Source organism: Eupeodes corollae, chromosome 2 (assembly GCF_945859685.1).
Source record: "Eupeodes corollae chromosome 2, idEupCoro1.1, whole genome shotgun sequence".
Classification (NCBI taxonomy): domain Eukaryota; kingdom Metazoa; phylum Arthropoda; class Insecta; order Diptera; family Syrphidae; genus Eupeodes; species Eupeodes corollae.
Window position 1 is genome coordinate 54,333,526 of NC_079148.1, and position 21,173 is coordinate 54,354,698.

General features: G+C 37.8%; 1 protein-coding gene across 1 annotated transcript; it reads right to left on the minus strand.

Moving 5' to 3' along the window:
• Positions 1 to 6,880: 6,880 nt before the first annotated feature.
• LOC129944706 (protein wings apart-like) lies at positions 6,881 to 17,329 on the minus strand. The gene is made up of 6 exons (XM_056054339.1): positions 15,891 to 17,329; positions 8,343 to 11,702; positions 8,118 to 8,275; positions 7,959 to 8,044; positions 7,697 to 7,887; positions 6,881 to 7,606 (listed from the first exon to the last, which is right to left on the minus strand). The coding sequence occupies exons 1-6, from the start codon at positions 16,665 to 16,667 to the stop codon at positions 7,409 to 7,411; spliced, it is 4,770 nt and encodes a 1,589-aa protein (XP_055910314.1). The 5' UTR covers positions 16,668 to 17,329; the 3' UTR covers positions 6,881 to 7,408.
• Between the last annotated feature and the right edge of the window lie 3,844 nt (positions 17,330 to 21,173).

Genomic DNA, 21,173 nt, shown 5'->3' on the forward strand with positions numbered 1-21,173 from the left:
TTGATGGATTCCCTGGTCAAAAAATAGAAATATTGACATTGAAGCAAATACGGCTCTTGGATTTCCGATTTGAAGTAAACCCAAAAGAAATCACCTTACCCTATATTAATAAAATTGACATACTTTATATTGATTGTTTGTCAATACATATTCTCATACACCTTATGATTATACTATGTATAACTCAGAAACGGTTATATATGTTTTGGTGAAAATTGTTTGGAAGGCAGCTTAAAGCCAGAAAACCAACATAAGATAGCTTTGTATACCGTTTGACCGCATTTCCATGTAACGAGACATAAAGCGTCAAGAAGAATACGTCACTATAAAATGTAGTATAACAATAAATCTCGAAATAACAGCTAATCTTAATTTTGTTCATGGTTAGGTATGGTTGAAAATTTAATAATAATACATTTTGTCAGGAATTAACAATCAGTAATTTGTATTCTCTTTGAAACTCAGAAAAAACATTGTCAGTAATTAAAATATCAACTATTACCACAAAATAAATAACAAAATCGATATGCTTACAATAAAATTGTGAACCAAGTTTGAGGGCTTATGACATTTTTCTACATAACAAATAAAAAAATAATCAAAAGAAAAAGTAGGGCAAAGTCAATTCTGAAAGGAAGCGGAAATAAATAAAAACAACCTCTTGAATTTTTCAACACAAAGCTTTAGAGTTTAAGCCAACACAAATAATTGATACTAATAAAGAATTTAATTTATTATTATTTGCAGGAATTGAGAGAGAACGACCGTTTATTAGGGCAGCATCACAGTCGAAAATGTGGTATTATAGTATCGGAAGCAGTCACCTAATTTGAAAACGTTCAGATCGAGTTTTTGACATAAAAAATGATTTCGTATTTACTTAAGGTTACGTGCCTCAACCAACATGCGTCTCCAGCCATCTCGATCCCTAGCTAGCTGTCTCCAGTTTCGCACACCAAGTTGGTTGATGAATTCACCCACCTGAGTGCGCCACCTGAGTCACGGTCTTCCTCTACTGCGCCGTCCCTCGGGATTGGATTTGAATACCTTCCGGGCTGAAGCGTTGATGTCCATTCGCTCTACATGACCCAGCCATCTAAGCCGTTCGACTTAAATTCTGCTAACTAGGTCAGTGTCGCTGTACAGCCCGTACAGTTAGTCGTTAAATCTTCTCCTCCATTCTCCATCTATGTGTACATGACCAAAAATCACCCGAAGAATTGTTCTCTCGAAACATCCTAAGACGCCCTCATCTTTCTTTGACAGGGTCCAGGCCTAGGCGCCATAATTGAGATCCGGGATGATGAGTGTCTTATAGATGATGATTTTAGATGCTCGAGAGAGGACTTTACTTCTCAATTGCCTTCTAAGTCCAAAGAAGCAGTGATTTGCAAGAGTTATTCTTCGTTTGATTTCAGCGCTGGTGTCGTTGTCTGTATTAATAGCGGTGCCTAGGTAGACAAAGTCCTTAACTACCTCAAAGTTATAGCTGTCCATGGTGACGTTTTGTTCAAGACGTCGTAGTTCAGTGTCCTTTTTTGATGACAGCATATACTTCTTCGCTTCCGTCGCAATGCTCAAAAAAGCTCCAATGACATCACGCTTTGATTTCCAATTAGGTCAATATCATCTACGTATCCGAGTAATTGGATGGACCTTTGGAAGATTGTGCCTCTATTGTTGACAGTTGAGTTGAGTTCATAACAAGTTTTTTTGATATCAAATGCATCGGTAAGATCTTTTCCGACCTTGATAGAGCAGTGCATTCTCCATCGTCATTCTGCACAAACGGATAAGTTTGACAGCGATGCCAAAACTAGACATTGCTCTGTAGAGCTCTTTCCTATGTATACTGTCTTACACGGCTTTAAAATCGATAAAGAGATGCTGGGTATCGATCGTACCTTGGCTACAGTGAGGTAGTGGTCCGAGTCAATGTTGGCCCTTCGGAAAGTTCGGATATCCTGTATACTGGAGAAGTGTCGTGCAGCGATCACAATGTGGTTGACAGTTGATTGATCAGGATATTTCCATGTTCCCTTGTGGATATTAAGATGTGTGGACTGCGTACTAGCTACCAGAACGTCTCGCCCCGCAGCGAAATCGATCAGCCTGAATTCGTTGTCGGAGTCTGTGTCGTGCAGGCTGTATCTCCCGATTGTGCCACCAAAGATGTCTTCTCTTCCTAGCTTGGCGTTAAAATCTTCTAAGATAATTTTAATGTCAAAGCGAGGGCAGTGCTGATAAGTCTTGTCCAAGAGGTCGAAGAATATGTCTTTGGTGTCTTCATCTTTCTCCTCTGTTGGGGCATGCTCGCATATTAGGCTTATGTTGGTGAATTTAGCCTTGATGGGGATTGTCGTGATGCGCTCCCTCACACTGTTGAAACTTAAGACTTTTTGCCTGAGTCTAGTTCCAACAACAAATCCACACCCAAATAGACGCTCTCTTTGTTCTCGGTAGCAGTCGCCGTAGTATAATCGCAGGTAATATCTGCCTTGCAGCAGTTTAGGGCTTCCGCTAATTGTTCGGCTGCACGTGGTCTGTTAAGGGGACCTAACATTCCACGTACATATCCGAAGTTCGTTGTCCTTATTTCGTTTGCTTGGGTTGTCAACAGTGAATCCGTCCGTATCCGAGGCTTGTTGGTGCTTCGAAACTAAGGTATTTTTTACGTGGCCAGGAAGTCACCCCGACGGCACAACCCCCAACCAGATCCTTAGTATAACTCCAAGGATGGGGAGCCGGATAAACCGCTCCTAACAGGTCTGGCTCCAAATATGTCGAAGAAGACCTATAAGGTGTTCACTAAGTAGTTCAACCTTACTGGAACTGTAGACGCCAGATAAGTTATTTGTGTTGGAATAAAATTCTGTGTGTTCTAGAAATCGGCCATTAAAATAGGTGTGCTCCAAATAAAATTAAAGCTCCTTATAATATTCTTTATTTTATGGTATAAACTCGAGGTGGGTTGTTTAAAATCATTTTATTACCTTTAAACAATAGTTTTTCATTCATAACTGTTTGAATGTGGGTCGTTAAGTCCACTGCTCGCCAGAGGAAAGGAAATTAGTTCGTCGACTTTAACAAATTTATTGCGGAGGTCCTAGGCTCTCAAGCCCAGAGAAATACGACAAAATAAAGGTCGGCCGAAAAAAAAAATCAGCTACCACTGACCGCCTCATTCTATTTCTAGCTAAATCTAATCCTTTTATTTCGTCAAGGACTATTGGTTCTCAAATTTATAATGCGATCAGTGCACGCTCGATCTGAAGAAGGCTTCAGAACTCGAATATCCAAGAAGAAACACCCTTGAAGTTCCATTCCTTAGGGCTTGCAATATAAGGTGCAGACAATTATTTGCCTTAAACAATGTTAATTGAAACGAATCAGAGGGCGTACAAAAATGGCAAAATAGTTCGTGGAGTGATGAAACAAAAGTAAATTTGTTTTTATCGGATTATTGGCTCAATTTAAGGCGATCAAAAGGTAGGGGCTATCAACCCCGCTATACACCGAAAACTATTAAGCACGCAGGAGTGAATATAATGGTGTAGGGCTGTTTTTCCTGGTACGGTGTAGGTTTTATATTCCGTTTGAATAACATCTTAACAAAATACGGATTTAGTGATATTTTGGAATTTTGGATATATGGAGGAAAACTTGCCCCTGCGATGGCACTTTCACAAAGACAACAATCCTAAACATACCGCAGGTTTTGTGAAAGATTGGTTTCGAAAGAAATAAGTATCCGTTGTTCCATGGCCAAGTCAATCACCTGATCTCAATCCTATTGAGAACTCGTGGAATGAGCTTAAGCGTTAGTTAGGGGGCCAATATTTTACTAATGGAAACCAATTGTGGGAAGCGGTTCAAAGAGAATAGTATTCCATACCCCAGCAAACATGCTGAAAATTAACCGATTGACGGTTGATAGACTATAAATTCAAATCAAAATCGGTATTGTGAAAATCAATTGACAAAATATTGTGCTATCGTGAATGCCTTCAAAATTATTTTATTATTCTTGCAACTGACAGAAGTTTTGAAAGCAAATAAAAAAATTAAAAACAAAATAAAAAATGACTTCGACAGAATTATTTTTTGATGATGATGGGGATTCAAATGATTCTCATTGAAATGGCGAGAATGCGAAGGAGTTTGAGAGATGCATCCAATCCTTTGGAACTGGAAAGCCAAATGTGAGTATAAAGGTTTCGATTTTCAGACACAAATAACTTAATCTGTACCTGCTCTCCTCCGTGGGTTGATCGTTCATATGCGCCTTCTTCATTCAATAAATCATTTTCATCTGAGGTGTTAACAGTTTCCAAACCAAACTCTTTTCTGGGTGGATTAACATGTATTTAGACCCAATACACTTACAACAGCTTCTTCCATATAGCCGAGGTAGTGAAGTCTATTTGGATCACCACCAGTGGCTGATATTTCGATTTTGTTTTCAGTTTTCTTCTTCTTTGTTTTGCATTTTAGCTCGACACATACTCTTTGCCACTTCTCTGAAGTACGTTCGGGCGGCCCTAAGCTATTCAGCTCTACAGAAATTTTTTTCCATTTTGAATGTGCTCCAGCTTTTGTGCAGAATCCCTTAGCTAGTTCAATATTTTGTTCCATCAACTGGACTAATCTGCATATCTGTTTTTTGTTACTAATAACTTTTTGAGATCTTTTAAATACAAAATTAACGATTTTATAAATTTTTTAATTCGAAACTCACATTTTTTTGTTATTTTTTCAGCAAACACGAACTCATCAACTACAAATTTACGATTAAAAAAAAAAATGCCTGTTGACAAGAAAGTCCATTCATTTTTTTTCGCAATACCAATTTTGTCCATTCACAATAGGTTATTGATGAGATTTAAATGCAAGGACAGCGGCTGAAGAATCGGAAAAAGCGATAACAGATCATAAACGTCAATCGAAAGATAAAAAAGTGAACGGAGAGGGTCGAAAGATCATAGAATTAGCAAACGAATTTGGCATAGAGGAAATAATATATTTCCTCTATGGAATTTGGTCTGAGCATATTAAATGGAGCTTATGAAGGAGACTTCGAGAGTGAATATACATTTGTCGGGAAACAGGGTAGTTCTGTTATTGATTATGGCACCTTGGGTGGCGACTGATGGACATTTTTCGAATATTTTAAGGTAGAAAAGGAAACATTTTCCGATCATCTACCAATAACGATAGAAATTCAAAACAACAACAAAAAAAAATAAAAAAGAGGAATATAAAACAAAAATGGATGCCCTGCTTCAAACAAAACAAAATGGATCGATTGCAAATTATTTGGCTTTATGTGATCTCGAATCAATCGTCATAAAATCGGCGATATCAATTCCCAAATCAGGTACACTCTATAAGAAATCCGCATGGTATGATCGTGAATGCGAAAAACTTAAAAAAAAAGTGTTTAGCCTTGCTCAACTTGTTAAGAAAAAATGAATCTCAGTCGATTAGAATAGATTATTTAGAAAACGGACTGTAAAAATAAAAAAGCGAGGTCATGAAGAAAAATTGGCATGTGAACTAAGTCAAAGCAAGGATGCAAAAAAATGTTGGTCTTTAACTAGAAAAATGTCTGGAAAGCTTACGACTCCATTTTGAATCTCTATTATACCAAACGGATCAAATTACGTGGAGTTTTGCATAGCCCATCTTTTAGATAAAAAAATTAGATTTGAAGATGTCGAATTGGTACTTCATTCCTTAAGAGATGGCAAAGCATCAGGACCTGACGGCATACCGGCCGAATTCTACAAACATAGCTACAAAACTTTCAAAGAGAACTTCACAAAAGCACTCGACATTATATTTAACTTTGGAACACTACCTGATCAGTTTTATGAGTCCTTGATATTACCAATATACAAAAAAGGTGACAGCTCAAATCCAGCCAATTATAGGGGGATCACTTTGTTGAACACGGCGCTAAAAACTTATACAACATTATTATACAAAAGACTCGAAGAGTGGGTTTCCGTGAATGAAAAACTCATCGAGTTTCAAGCTGGCTTCCGCTCTGGTTACTCTACTGTCGATAACATTTTCATCTTAACTTCAATAGCGCAAATGAAAAAAAACCATAATATAAATCTCTATACTTTCTTTGTCGATTTTAGGGCTGCATTTGACATGATAAATCGAAATGCAATGTTCTACAAGCTGTACCATTTAGGAATATCTACACAATTCGTACGTGCATTAATAAAACTTTATCAGCAAACAACAGCAAATATAAGCAATGGTATAGATAGATCAGAAAGATTGATTGAAAACCGAGGTGTCAAACAAGGCTGCAACCTCAGCCCCTTACTGTTCGCACTCTTTCTCGATGACCTTGTGGAGTGGCTTTTTTCAATTTTCCCATAATAACGAGCAGGTTTAGGCAACATAAGGGACTTCTTAATGCAGTCAACTGCATTCTGTGAAGCAAGCTACATCTTGCTTTCCGTGATAGTAGGGCGAAGAGATATATATATTTCTACCTATGTATCCTTTATTAGAAAAAGAATCTATTTGAATCCCACGAGTAACAAAGAAGGGGTGGCCTACTGCACAGAGATCCGAATATGCAGATAAGGCTAGTTAATTCGGAGGTTGTAAGGTATCCGGCGGATTCTCTGTTCACGACTGAAGTTTGGTTGAGCCCTCAACAAGGCTGACTATCCAATGCTGAACAAGAAAGGAATTTTAACAGAAGAATGTTTTTAAGTTGTGTCCATAATTTCTAGAACTTCGAGCCATTTAAAAAAATAACTGTATACGGTCCTAATATTTCTAACTTACCCATATTGCAGGAGTCGTTTAAGTTCTTAAAAATATATCCATTTATAAATAAAAAACATCATAATATAATACTAAATACTTATTTAATGTTTCCTTAATAATGTTATTTAGTTTTAACAATACATATAATATATTTACATTCAAAACTACAACATAACCCAGCGACTTTAGCATTTGTTCCATCCATTTTTAATACGAGTGATAATATCAAGGTTTTTGTTTTTATTTTTTCTAATTACATAATTTTGCCAGGCTGCGGCAGCATTAAAAATAGCTTAGATTTGATTAAAAAACTATAATTAAATTAAAATTGTTTAATAATTTTACCATACATACTTATAAATCTAAATCTAAAGATAAATTAATAATAAAAAGAAAGAAGATCAAAAAAGCAATAAACCAACCATTACAAAACTTCTTCTTCAAAAGCTTTAGGTTTTAGAGTTTTGATATTAAAGTGTTTTAGTGTTATTTAATAATAAAAATTGTTGTTTTTTTTTTCAGCCTTTAATTATACAAAAATAAAGAAGAAAAACTAATTTGTTCTTGGAAATGGAAAAGTTATCCTAACAGTGGAGTTTTCAATTTACAATTATCTCTGGCTGTAGGTTTTGTAGACGCGCTGTGTGCTGCGAGTCGCTATTGCTGGTGATGAATTCGACGAAGTTGAAGCTGAATCATTGTATTTTGTTGGAGTCGCAGTTCCGGCTTCGTTTATAATATCACGTTTCTTAAAGTAATCGATGAGTTTTTTGGTCGATTTTATATGCGAAACAATTGTTGCTTCAGACTAAATAAGCGGAGCATTAGGGAAAAAGAAAAGAAAAAAACAAGTCTTCTTTAATATCATCCGAATGATGATGATCTTCTTAATACTTACGCTTGCAGTCAAATTCATAAATGTATAATATTTCTCTAAGACACCAGTGATGTCTTTGAAACCATTTTCCCGTAGGTATGTTCGCACCACCGCCTCATTCTCTTCACTGTCTGTGATGAGATGTCCGATCAGAATACCCGTGTAGCTGCCTTTGAGCGTGTGCTCCATATGATGACCAGCCTTCTGAAGAACTAGATTTTTAGAAATAGAATCACAAATGATAAGGAACGCCTGAACAAAGGGTATGTGAATATATTCTTACGGTTATTGACAGTTTCGTCAACTTCTTCCTGTTTCTTTTTCTGCTCCGTGTTGTCTAGAATAGCATCGGTGTTCTTCTCAACCAATCTAAAGTGAGCAAAAGAGTCCAAATTTTAAGTTATATTCCATCTTATTTGTTATGAATTCAAATTATTTTTACCTTGCAAGTTCTTCGCACTTGTAGAAATATTCTATCAATGCCTTTATAGCTGGGACTTTCTCAGCAATCGTTTTGAAGTCAGTTGGAGCCATAGCCTTCAAGACGAACGTACGATTATCCACCGTATGCATTGTCAAGTTTATCAACAGCAGTAGAACCTATAAGAGAATCAAATAAGAATATCCTCAATTTTAGATAAGCAAACAAATAAAAACAAAAACTAACCAATATACTCAGCTCAAAGACACAACGTTCAGGAATGTAATTTGGAGTCTGCAACAAAATATGGAAGCTGGTATCGAAGATCGCATGCATCTGTCCGAGCAGGGCGCTGCCATTTGCATTTGAATCAAATGGATGTGTGAGGTTGATCAGAACTTTGAGCGTTGGAATGAGAGTCTCACGCAGCACGACACCCGGATGGTTCTTTGATGTAAGATCTGTGGTCGGATGTAGACAAATCTCGCGATCGCACATTTTGTACAGTTCGAAAATTGTGCTTATTGCTTCGCCCTTACTGAATTTGAGAATGAAGTCCTGGTTCTGTTCGTTCAGTTGCGTGACATTTTCTAGAACTCGCAAACACCGTTCTATTGTCTTCAAGTTCTCCAAAAGACTAGGCGTCCAACTAATGGATTCGGCCTGCTCCGCTGATGCAGTTATCTGTCTACAGCCGTCGCAGATCACTTTGATTATGTGCTCCAATCCACCGAGGTTTCGAAGCTCCTCCTTGAACCATTCGCCGGCTCGTTTTGAGGTCAACGAGAGCAGAGTCTCCATCGCCAGAGTTCCTGACGATATAGTCTCCATGTTGAGATGCGTTGCTTTGCCTTGGCTCTTTATTTCTTCACACAACTCCGTCACGGTCTTCTTGTTGCGGTTGTAACTTGTGATTTCGGGGAAATACGCTGGATCGGAAACGTCCACCTCCAAGAGATTCATCATCAGCTCAAGAGAATCCCGATCGAGATCCATGTTTAAGGCATCCTGCGATAGAATAAACATTATGGCCGATGTGCACAAGCCCAGGCTGAGGTCTTTGTGGGCGTCACTCAGAGCCTTGAAGAATTTCGTGACCACGCCATGAGCTCGGACGTGCATTCGGAAACCAGGTGTCATACACTTAGAAGCCAACTTGATGGCCGACAAGCAGCGCGTTGAGATTTGATTATGAGGCTGCAGCGCTTCCAGGAAATAATCGACGTCGTCATTGATTTCCTGGTACTCGCCGAATTCTTGGATTTGATGGGCGGTCTTGACGTTTCGCACCACGGTGTAGTATTCTTTAGCCTTCCTCTCACAGCGAACGCTGGTGACTGGTTCCTCATCAAATTTATTGCCACCAGCTGGCTGTTTGATGAACCGCGTGAGTTTGGGTTGTGGTACATCTGAAGTATCCTCGCAGTCTTCACTGAAGTCGTCGAAGATTTCTCCTCCCGTTGTTTTCGCAGGAACTGGGCTCTCGCTCTCGCTAGTTGCTTGCCGCGATTGTTCCCCATTGAGCTGCTCATCCCAGCGATGTTTGTACAGATGCCTTTTCGGGATTTGGTCGGCGACTCGGCTCTTGAATATGCTGCCCTTCTTCTTCGAAATCACCAATTTCATTGCAGATGGCTGCATCATTTCTTCGTCCTGGTCGAATTTATGACGGCCAGCTTCCGATTTGGCTAGTTGCTCGGCGGCAGCTGCTTTTTCGGCTGCCTCCTGCTGCTCGCGGGCGTCCCTCTCCAACCATGTTCGCTTGAACTTATCTTTGATCTTATAGTCGCGACGTTGGACTTCTCCTGTAGATGAGGCCACAGCCACTGTAATCTTCGGTACCACCAGACTGACGGGTTCTTCGGACGCCTTGGGAATTGTATTCGATTCTAGTTGCTCTGACTCTGGAAGCATATCAATTGAGGAGGTAGATTTCACAGGCGAATCGAGGTCCAGGTTGGTGTAGGGTTGGTCTGCGGGCGGTGATATTTTGGCCGGCGAAAGTCCACTCTCAGCTGTTGGGAGGGGGTTCTTTCGCTTTCGACCGTAGCTGCGAATAACCGCAGGTGGGGTGACAACTGATTGTACTGGTTCTGGTTTCGTTATTGGAGATTTGATATTGTTGTTGTTCAGGTTGTTATTGCGAGTTTGACGTCCTCCGCGTTTGGCAACCACTTCCGCGGGAGGAGCTACAGGTACTGCCTCTTCCTCTGGAGGCGTCTTATTGGCAACGACTGAAGCAGCCTTGCGACGGGTCGTTCTTCTCGTCGGCGACTTCGTTGGAGACACAGTCTCAACTACTGTCTCTGCTGTTGGTTGCGCATTTTGAATGCCTCTGCGAGTTCGCCGAGGCGTTAGGACTTCTTTTACCGGTTCCTCTTCCACAGATTCCTCCAAAACAGGTTCAATAGGAAGAGTTTCTTTGATTTCAGGTTCCTTTGCAGGTGGTTCTTTTATAACAACAGCGCCAATATCTTTGGCAATCGGTTCTTTAACTGCTCCTCGCTTGCCTCTTGTCACTCTCCTCGTTGTAGGCTCTTCTTGGACAGGGACTTCCTCAGACTCTTCACCATCACCGGCTGGATCTGCAGCGCCAGTCAGCACTTCAAGAATGTCCTCCTGCAAGGGTTCCTCACTGACGACAGCTTCTTTTGTAACCTCGCTGGCTTCTTCGCCATCCATCATCGATTCCAGTCGAGACTCAATATCGGACGGAGGAGCCACTAGGGAACTATGCTGACTTGTCTCTAAGTCACTAGTGATGTCACTTGATCCTCGGCTTCGAATCACACAGGCTTCATCAGGTATAGCTTGGGCCAACGGTGTACTATTGCCCTTCGATGAGATACTTCCCAGAACCGAGGACTGCGAGTCGAAGTCTTTCTCTGACAGCGCTGGAGGCGATATGATTGTGCGGTAGTTTTCTGTGCTTTGCTGAGGCGATGGGGTCTTGAATTCCCCCTCCTTTGTTGTTGCCATAATGTTCTTGAGATGTTTGTGCTTCTTGCTCTTGGATTTCTTCTCTTTCTCCGGCTTGTCTATACTCACAGCTGAGTTGGAAGCTGCTGCAGCGGCTGCGGCTGCTGCTGCCGCAAGTGCATTTCGTATAACATCGGTTTTGATGATCAATTTGAGTCGCTCCTTAGGTGGCTTGTCTGGGGAAATCTTCACTGTACAATAATTGAATTCCTCAGGTTCGTCGGGAACAAATGGTGCAGAAGCAGCTGGAGCAATAGATGATGCTGGAGAAGCAAATGGCGGCGGAAGGGAAGACGCCGGTATCGCTGGCAACGGTTTAACAATCACTTTAGGAATTGGAGGACTTACAACTGTGGCACTTTGTGGATTGATAGATGTGGTGGTTGTTGTTGTTGTTGGTTGTTCCAACGGCTTCTCAGGGATGATGGCTGGACTTAGAATGGAAGTATGTGGCTCGGATGATGATACTGATACTGATACTGAAGATGATGTCGTCAACGTCGTCGTAGTTGGTATTGAATTGAATCCAATTATGCTACTAGTGTGGTTGTTAGTGTGACTTTGGAAATCGTGCTGCGGAGAATTTAGCTGTTCCTCGCTGTCTGTGCTGACGAGGCGCGAAGTACCCTGTAATTGATATGTGAATTTATTTAGTTGCTTCTTTTTTTTAAATCAAAGTAGAACACGTTTTTTTTATTATTATTTTTTGCAATTATTACATTTTTTTTTAACACACAAAACGTTCATAAAAGTAAAACAGGCAAGAAAAACAACAAAAATACGAATACGAAATCAAAAATGAACTTGACACTTGTACAAGTTGTTGGCTCTAATTTTAACAGCCAAACCAACAGCAAACCATTAACCCAACTCCAACCAATTGGAAATGCGCGCGGTCAGTAGTTGTCGTTTGTTATTTTTCGTATTTTACTTTTCTTTTTTCTAGTCTAGCACAATTTTGACAGGTGAATAGAAGAAGTGTGGTGAAGAAATGTAATAGAAGAACAAGCATTTGGTGAGTTTGAAGGAGCATTAGAAATTAGTACAATTTTTGGTTCTGGTTTTGTGCTGTCAGAAAAAGCAAAGCATTTTTTTTTTAAATTTCAAAACAGAATAAAAAAGTAGCATGAGAGTTGAGTGAAAGGACATAGGAGTTGGAAGATTTCAATGGCCAGTGCGATGGCTTATTAGGACGCTACTTTTATTTTCAAATTTGAATTGGTAGTTATTTGGAAGGGAATGGTTTTGTTGGTTGATTTTATAATTGAAGTATACACATGCGACCTATGGAACAGGAATAAACTTGAGGATTTTAAGTATTGGGGATATCTTAAGAGAATAATTGTGTATGTCGCATTAGGGAATGTTCCAACTGAATTATATTACATTAGCCTATTATGAGGCCCTGTGTTTTCTCGTGCTCATTACAAAACCTATAGTTAGAACTGCTTTCAAGATCTAAAAGGCTGAGATATTATTTGAGGTTGTAATGACCAGTAATGAGAGTTGTTATTAATATTAGATTATTCCTGCTTAGAGGATACAAGTTAAAAATGGTTTGTGGTTGTAGACCTCAAGTATTAGTTTAAGCTGTCTTTTCATTGCATAGTTTGATTTGATATTGTTTTTGATCACATTTGTTCTTATGATGCGATAGGGCTCTGTTCTGTAGTATCACCATCTTTTTCTTAGGAATTTGAAACTTCATTGCCCTGGACACCAAAACGTAGGTACCGCGGTACCCAATAACGTAGGGATTTATTTTACTTGCCAAGCTTATTTGGTCTACTAACGCATTTCTAAACCAATTTTAAATTGATTGAATGGGATCGGCTTGGCTATGATGGCAATTTTGGTTGCAAGATTTTTGTTTTCATTAGAATTTCTTGGACGTTTATATATCCATCGATCTATTGGGATATCTAAAAAGTTTTTTTCTGAGTACATCCAGCTTTCTTGTTGATATAAATATAAAACAGATCTGGATGTACTCCAGATCTAAACAGTTCAAAATTTAAAGCACTAAAGCCAGCTTAGCGAGAATTCTGCATAAGGTCGAAATTTGGAAAAAAGATAATCTTTTCTGAGGAGGTTTGTTAGCTGCGTTAACAAACAAATTTAACGTAACTTGGGCTCGGACGTGAGTAGGGGAACACCCCAGGGTGGTGTTCTTTCGCCTCTTCTATGGCTTCTGGTCATGGATACAATTCTCGTTAAATTAGAGAGATGTGGAGTGAAGGCGGTAGCCTACGCGGATGATTTGGTGTTATTGGTGTCAGGAAAGTACACCTCTGTGATTAGTGAAATCACGGAGTCAGTTTTGAAGAAAGTTAGCAACTGGGCCACTAGTTGTGGACTAGGAGTTAACCAAAGTAAAACTGAACTATTGCTCTTTACCACCAAAACTAAAGTACCGCCCTTCACGCTACCTCGACTCAATGGTCATATCCTATCATTGTTTTCCAGTGCAAAATATTTGGGAGTTATACTCGACCCTAAACTAAACTGGAACTAAATATTGAAGTACGGGTTAAGAAGGCCTGTGTTGCCTTCTACGCCTGCAGCAAAACTTTCGGCAAAAAGTGGGGACTTCAGTCGAAGATGATTTTATGGACGTACACAGCCGTAGTACGTCCAATCTTAACATATGGGTCGATTGTGTGGTGGCCTGCTGTTAGCAAAGCCTATAATACTGATAAGCTAAAGAAGGTTCAGAGAACAGCTTGCGTGGGCACCACAGGGGACATGCGTACTTGCCCAACGGACGCCTTAAACGTTATTTTGGATCTTCTACCAATCGAACTTTTTATTAAATACATAGTTTCCTGAAGCGCTATAAGGTTGAAGGAATCAAACAGCTGGTTGTCAAAACCCATCCAGAGAAGGTTGGGAGGATGACATCGTGTCGATAGGTTTCGACACAACCATCTTTACTGACGGCTCAAAGATGGAGTGCGGAGTTGGTTCTGGGATCTTTTCTGAGTTCCTAAATGTAGCCAAATCCTTTAGGCTTCCTGTCTTTGCTAGCGTTTTTCAGGCTGAACTGCTGGCAATAAGGGAGGCATGTAAGATACTTAACTTAAACAAAACCCAAAACAAAACCGAAATGTGGCTATCTTTACAGACAGTCAGGCAGCTGTCAAAGCCATTAACTCAGCCATATCCTCATCTAAATTGGTCCCGCAATGTCGGGATGAGCTTGCGAACCTGAATATTAACCTCGTTGTCCTGATCTGGGTTCCGGGCCATAGTGGTATCGTGGGAAATGAACGGGCTGACGAGCTAGCCAGGCAAGGATCGGCCCTTCATAGCTCACTTGCGGAAATGGTTAACATTCCTCTTGTTGCTATGAAGAGTAAAATCTTTTCTATCTACCAAACTGAATCAAGGCGAAGGTGGGCAATTTACCCAACTGCATTATATCTAGTAAGATATGGCCCACCTATAACAAAACCCGTACAAACGATCTTCTATGCAGGCCAAGGCAAGACATAGCCAGAATTGTTGCGGTTTGTACCGGACATTGGCCTATAGGAGTTCATGCAGAGAAGTTGGGTATCTCTTACAACACCTTTTGCCGTAGTTGTAGTGACATGGTGAAAGTGAAACCATAATCCATTTCCTCTGCAAATGTCCTGCTTTGGCAAACACCAGAATGAAACGCTTCGGAAAAGCATTCTTTCAAGAACTCGATGAGCTATCTGAGACAAAGATTAGAGACCTAATCTTTTTTCTCAATGCGACAATCGCTATGAAGCTTCTCTATCAATCTATCCCTTTCAATCAAAGGTCAAACGGAAAACCCACAAGTTATTATTGAGAAGTAATTGCATTCACATAGATTGACAGTGGTGGCATCATTGGACCTCTTTTCTTTGAAAACAATGCTGGAAACAACGTTTCCGCCATTTGTTTATACTAGTGAAGATATAGATTTAAACAACATCCCATCAACCTTGAATGACTAATGTTATGTTAACAGTCTTGAAAATATTTGGATTATTTAAGGCCAAGTTACCCTACAGCCTAAAACCATCAGCAAGGTATTGAAAAATTGGAGTAATAGGAGCCATCTAAGACCGCCACTCGATCGACGTTGTGTCCCATAGTTTATGTGAAAGTTAAACTAAATAAATTGGGTGGCGCAATAGTCCGTTTGAGAACAAGGACCTAGTGACTGACAACTCTCAACCATTCCTGTGTGCGAGTACTGCTGTCTGGGATGAAAGGGCCCTACAGTTTTAAGCCGAATCCAAACGGCAAATTTGAGAAAGCACTTTTTCATGACAAGAGTTACTCTTGGAGAATTTGTCAATTCCTAGGAAGAAGCATAATTTTTAACAACAAACTTGTATTTGGCTACCACCCTTTATAACTTTGATTAAAACTTAGTTTGGTTTTTTGCCTTGGGGCCCAGAGGTTTAGTACACCAAAAGCTGGCTTTGTAGTTTACTAAAAATGCACTTAAAGTTTTTTCATAAACACTTACAGACGCAAAGGTATTAGGTTCATCAATTATTTTGCGTTTTTTGAAAACAATGTCAGAAAAGTGTTAAAAAAGAGAGCGTGTTATGTAGCTACTTATTTAAAATCTGTGAGAAAAGAGATACAAACAATTGAAAACTTACTGCTTGGCTAGCGACGTGATTAAGTCATTTGATATGTAGTTTTTGGTTTAAAGTAGCCAAGCAGATTTTTAATTTAAAATAGCTTAACAACCTTTCAATTGAAAAAAAAATTGTTCATTGCCTTCTACTTTTAATTATATGGTATCTCTATTGAAAAAGCTTTTATCTAGTTTGTAAACAAATTTACCTTAGATATCCTAAGGACAATCGGAGGATGTTCAACGCTCGGTGTCTTAACTGGAGGAGGTAATGGTGGTGGCGCTACTGGAACAATAACTGGACTCCTAACAGGCAAAATGTCCGGTTCCGGTTCGTGATGTAGTTCAGGTTCAGATTCAGGCGAAACTGCTGCTTTAGGCACAATAATATCTTTCAACGGGGTCGGACAACGTTCGTATTCGTCTTCCTCATTGTAATTGACAACTTTTCGACTGCGTGAAGTGACTCGCGACGGCGGAGCTTCAGGTTTAAGTTTCTTCTCTTCTTTCTTCTTTTTAGGCTTTACTATTCGTTCCGATGAAGTCGAATTCTTCCGCTCAGCGGGAGCTTTTGGTACTTTCAATTTGATTTGACTTCGATGGTGCGAGGTCGATGAGGAGCCACTTGCCGGATAGATGTCTCTAATTGGCGATGGCGGCGCCCTTGGTAAATGCTGAATTAGTTGTGCAGGAATAAGAGTCGCCGCCGAATTGCGGCTCTTGAAGAATTTCTTTGGTTTTGGTGCTTCTCGTGTGGGCGATGAGTCCCCCTCACCGGTGCTTCCCGTAGCAGCATCAGGACTCTGTCCAGGACTTAAATCGGCTGTTATCGACTGCAGAGCATAGGTGCGGGTCGATGTAAAACCCATCTTGCCCCATTTTCCAACTGTGCCAGCCGAACGAGCGGCAGTGGGGCGATTTGTGTTTTCTTTTTCTTTGATCAGAGAATCCAAAGGCACGACTATGTGCTTGCCCCAACGAGCCATTTCGTCGGGTTCAAGTTTAACTATTCTATTCAAATTTCTAAACCATATACTTTGCACATGTTCTTATTTATTTAATTTCTTTGATTATTTAAATACTAAACACTTTGGGTTGTTTATATTTACGTTTTTTGTTTTGAGCAGAAGACAGGAGACGGAGTAAAAATGTACAAAAAAGAAAATTGCATGAGTTCACTTTCGTGGTGAATTTCTAAAAAGAAGAGCTGTACGTATAGAGTATAGTATCAAAATGTCAAACGATTAATGAAAGGCGAAGGAAAAATGGAAATTTTAATAAATTTCAAGTTTTTAGCAGCAAAACACACACAATTATTTGATTCTTTTATTCAAATTGAAACAAATAATCTATTTACATTCCGAAACAGTGTAAATAAAATGGAAGGGACACAATTTACAACCAGAAAAGCGCGATTGACTGCACAACATATAATATGGTGGGACTTTCAACGAATGCTTTTTTCCAAGAGATTTAATCACAAATTAGAGATCGATAAAACGCGCCCGGTAATGCAAATGTAATATCATTCGATAGATTATGGAAGTAAGAAGGGTAATTGGTATGATTTAATAATAAAATATATAACTTTTACAAAGTGAATGGCAATGTTTTGTTGAAACTACGTTTTCACTGGTTTATGTACAACGGGGCCATTTTTATTTTTCTGAAAGTTTCTTTTGCACAATATTCACCATAGTGTTTTTGTAGTAGATTTTTTTGATTGAGAATGTAGAGGAATGGTATTTGAAAGACAGGGTTGTGTTTATAAAGTATGGTTTGGTTTTCCATCAAGTGGGAGCAATTTTAAATTATTCAAGCAAGTCGCCTCATTTGCAATTTCAACAAATTAAAACACAGTTGATATTTTCATGCCAGTTAAATAAAAATATTTTCAACGTTTTGTCAAAACAAGTTATCAACACGATATTTGATAATAGTTGATAATTATCAACAAAACTAATGAATCGGTATTATGGTGATCAATTATCAATATTTTTGATAAATAGTGAATTCATAGGTCTATTGTGAATAGCTTTATTGATAAACTCGATATTACGGCTATCAAACATATTGATACCCATCAAATATTCTATCAGCTACAAAATCTTCGTTGACAAATGTATCAAATATTTGTAAATGGTAAAGAATTGTAATTTAAATACGATTTACCTATAAAAGTTTTTTTTGTAGTTTGAATTGAATATACAAATTGAAGAACGAAATGCCTTTGTATATATAATTGAATAGTACTATCATAGTACAGTGTTGTCGAGTGTCCTGTTGGCTGTGGTTGGTTACAGTACGTACATACGCCAGTGCTAAGTTTCGTCGTGTGTCGTGTCGTCCTGTTCCCGTCCCTATAACAACCACACCACACAATTCAGTCGATGGTTGTGACAAATTGTCGCAGTATAGTTGTAGTACAGGGCGAGAAATGCAACAAGTTTATGGTTCATTATAAAATATCATCTACGATCACGTATACGAAAGTGGTAATTTCCCTATCACCAGGACTATCTTCCTATATAAAAATATAACACCTATAAAATTGCAAAACAGTAAATGTTTCCAACAAACTGGAATTCAGTAGAAAAATATATAGATTTTAAGTTGGTGGAGCAAGATTTCAATGAGATTTTGTTAAGATATGTAGAGAAGATGTTAAATTTGGTGAGAAGATGTTAATTTTGCAGATGAAAGCAAATTTAAAAAAGAAAAGAATGGGTTATACAATTAGGAAAATAATACTTGTTAACAGACAATCAATAAATAAAACTGAATATTAATGACTGTATATTTAACAAAACTTACCTGAAAATAAATATAAAACTTCTCCAAACAGCAAATAAATTAGTCTTGTTATTATTTCAATTTTAATCTGTAAAATATCACTTGTTTTGATTAATTTTCACTTTCATTGAATTCGCAACAATTGTGTTTTGTTTTCTTTTTTATTTTCGTTGTCAAAATACTTACCTCGCTGTTGATCTGTCAAAACTGGGAACAACTCAAGTTGGGCCACGTTCGCATTGCAGTTCTAGGGCGCGCCTATACTTTCTGCATGATTTTTTCTGTTTTTAGCAAAACTTTTCATAAAAATCATAGAATTTGTTTGCCAAAAGCAGTCAAATATTATTTTTAGCACAGTTTTTACTAAAAAGAAGTTGCAAAATTAATTTTTCTTAAAATATTGCATTTATTTTTCAATTTTTGAATTCAACGGATCTCTTTTTTGAACGGCTGAGTTCACCTCATAGTTTTTTCCCCCGCGGTCGAGCAATGTGGGCACAAATTCCATAACAACTACATTCATAATGGCTTGGTCCCATAAGAAATGCACGGGACCACTAACACATGCTTCGCCTTATGGACAAAATCCTCCCAATTTAGCTTGTAGGCCGAAAGAGAGCAAACCCATTAAGTCGGGACTCTAGATAATATATTTCCTCTATGAGTACTATCATGAAGAAGGAACGCTCGACCTGACATCTTCTTACGACTTCCTAAACAATTCGTTCCACATGTTTTGCATGTGGAATGTATTGGGGTGGGAGTAAAAACGAGCGAGAATTCCAACATAAAATAATAAATTTCCAGATTATTAAAAAAAAAAGGGGAGGATAAATAAGAATGTATACAAATTCAGCGAAAGTTCGAGGGAGTCAATGAAAATACATTTTTGTTATAATTTATTATTTATATTTTGTATAATTTGTTATTTTTATTGTTTGATTGGTTGATTGGCAATTAAATCATTTAAAAAAACACACAGGGCAAAAAATAGAAGAAAAATTAGAATATACATTTTTTGTGGTTGCCAATTAGAAAAATTAAGGTTTTCCCTATTTTTTTCTAATCATTTTAAAATGAGACAAATATTTTTAAACCAAGCTTATAATAGTGCGAACATTTTTAACTTAACATAGGAAGTTATTGTAATGGGTCCGGTTTGTCAAATTCAAAATTTTGACATTTCTCGACGTTCAAGGTCCCTAGAGTCGAAAAAAAAGATTTTTAGAGAGTTGTCTGTGCGTGCGTGTGTACGTATATGCATACGTTCGTGCATCCGTAAGTTTGGGAACTTTTTTCGTCATCCATAGCTCAAGAACCAGTGGAGATATCGACTTCAAATAAATATTGTTACACAGATAATAATGCAGAAAGATGCAAAAAGGGCTCTCAAGAAAATTGCATGGGTGGTTTTTTTGACATAGTAATTTGAAAAAAGAGTAAATATTTTGATTAACCCTAAATATCTCACGAAAGATACCAAAGAAATATATTTTTTGAAAAATTCCAATTAACGTTTTTTTATAAATCAAAAAAACTGAAAAACAAAATATTATTCGCCTAGAAAATTATACGAACAAAAAATGATTTTATCTCCAAAACTATTTTATGTAACGAAAAATAACGTTTTTGAAATCTGGTAAAATTATGAGAAAAATTTAATTGACAGTTTTTGTACAAAATATAAAAAAATAAAAAATGTATTTAATTTTGATTTGAAATTTGATGTGTATTTCTTCAATGTTAAGGTTTTTTTTATCTTTATTCCTTAATCAAATTCCTTAAAATTAGAATGTCATTTTTAAAACGTGATTACTTAAATAATTAATTACACCTGACAAACCAAAACCATTTGACCTTTTTCCTAAGAACGGAATAAGCAAGAAGAAGATAGTGTAGTAATCTTTAGCCATTTGTCCGTTTTTTAAAACAACCAAAATGAGGGTGAGAAGAATAGAAGGTTTTGTTACCTTTTTGGTTTAATACATTAATTTAACAAAATTATTCCCTAGAAACTTCCGTACATTTTTGTCTACGCAACAACCTGTCAACCTAAACAAAAACTGTCGTACTTATTTATGTACCTATTTTAACTCCAAAACGATAAATATAGAAAATATGTTTTAAAATTGGGAAAACATGCATACATTGGCTTTTTTCCAATTCTAACACAGTTGTTTAGAAAAAAGTCTGAAGCTACTATTAGAAGTTCAACGTAATCGGTCAATGCGTTGACTCTTTGACGTCAAATAGGCTTCATTTGTAGATCTACAATAATTAAAAATCACAAAATAATTATGTAATATGCTTACACTGTACCAATTTTAACATTTTTTTACACCCTAATATGAAAAAAAATAAAAATAACGTTGGCTTAAATAAAAATTATTTTGTCTAATCGTGTGATAGTCAACATCTTAAGCATTGAAGCTTTGAACGTTGACACAAAATATTTATATGTTTTTATGACGTCACAGAGTCAATGCGTTGGCCCTTTAAGTTCATTGTTTAATTCTAGCTTGAGTCATGACTTGACTTCAATTACGAAACGACTTTAGTCCTTACAATTCAGCTTAATACACACCAACCTCCTTAATACTTACTTTTCTACATACCTACTTAACCCACCCACTACCCACATTACAATAAAAAAAAAATTTAAAAATACCTACATCGAACGTATTGCTATGGAAAAATTC

What these genes read in the sequence shown, in the direction of transcription:
- LOC129944706 (XM_056054339.1), bottom strand. Translation starts at nt 16,667, where the DNA reads ATGGCTCGTTGGGGCAAGCACATAGTCGTGCCTTTGGATTCTCTGATC. An exon ending in TCTTTGAGCTGAGTATATTG is followed by an intron (nt 8,276 to 8,342) that starts GTTAGTTTTTGT and finishes ATTCTCTTATAG; the next exon opens with GTTCTACTGCTGTTGATAAA. An exon ending in TGACGAAACTGTCAATAACC is followed by an intron (nt 7,888 to 7,958) that starts GTAAGAATATAT and finishes CTAAAAATCTAG; the next exon opens with TTCTTCAGAAGGCTGGTCAT.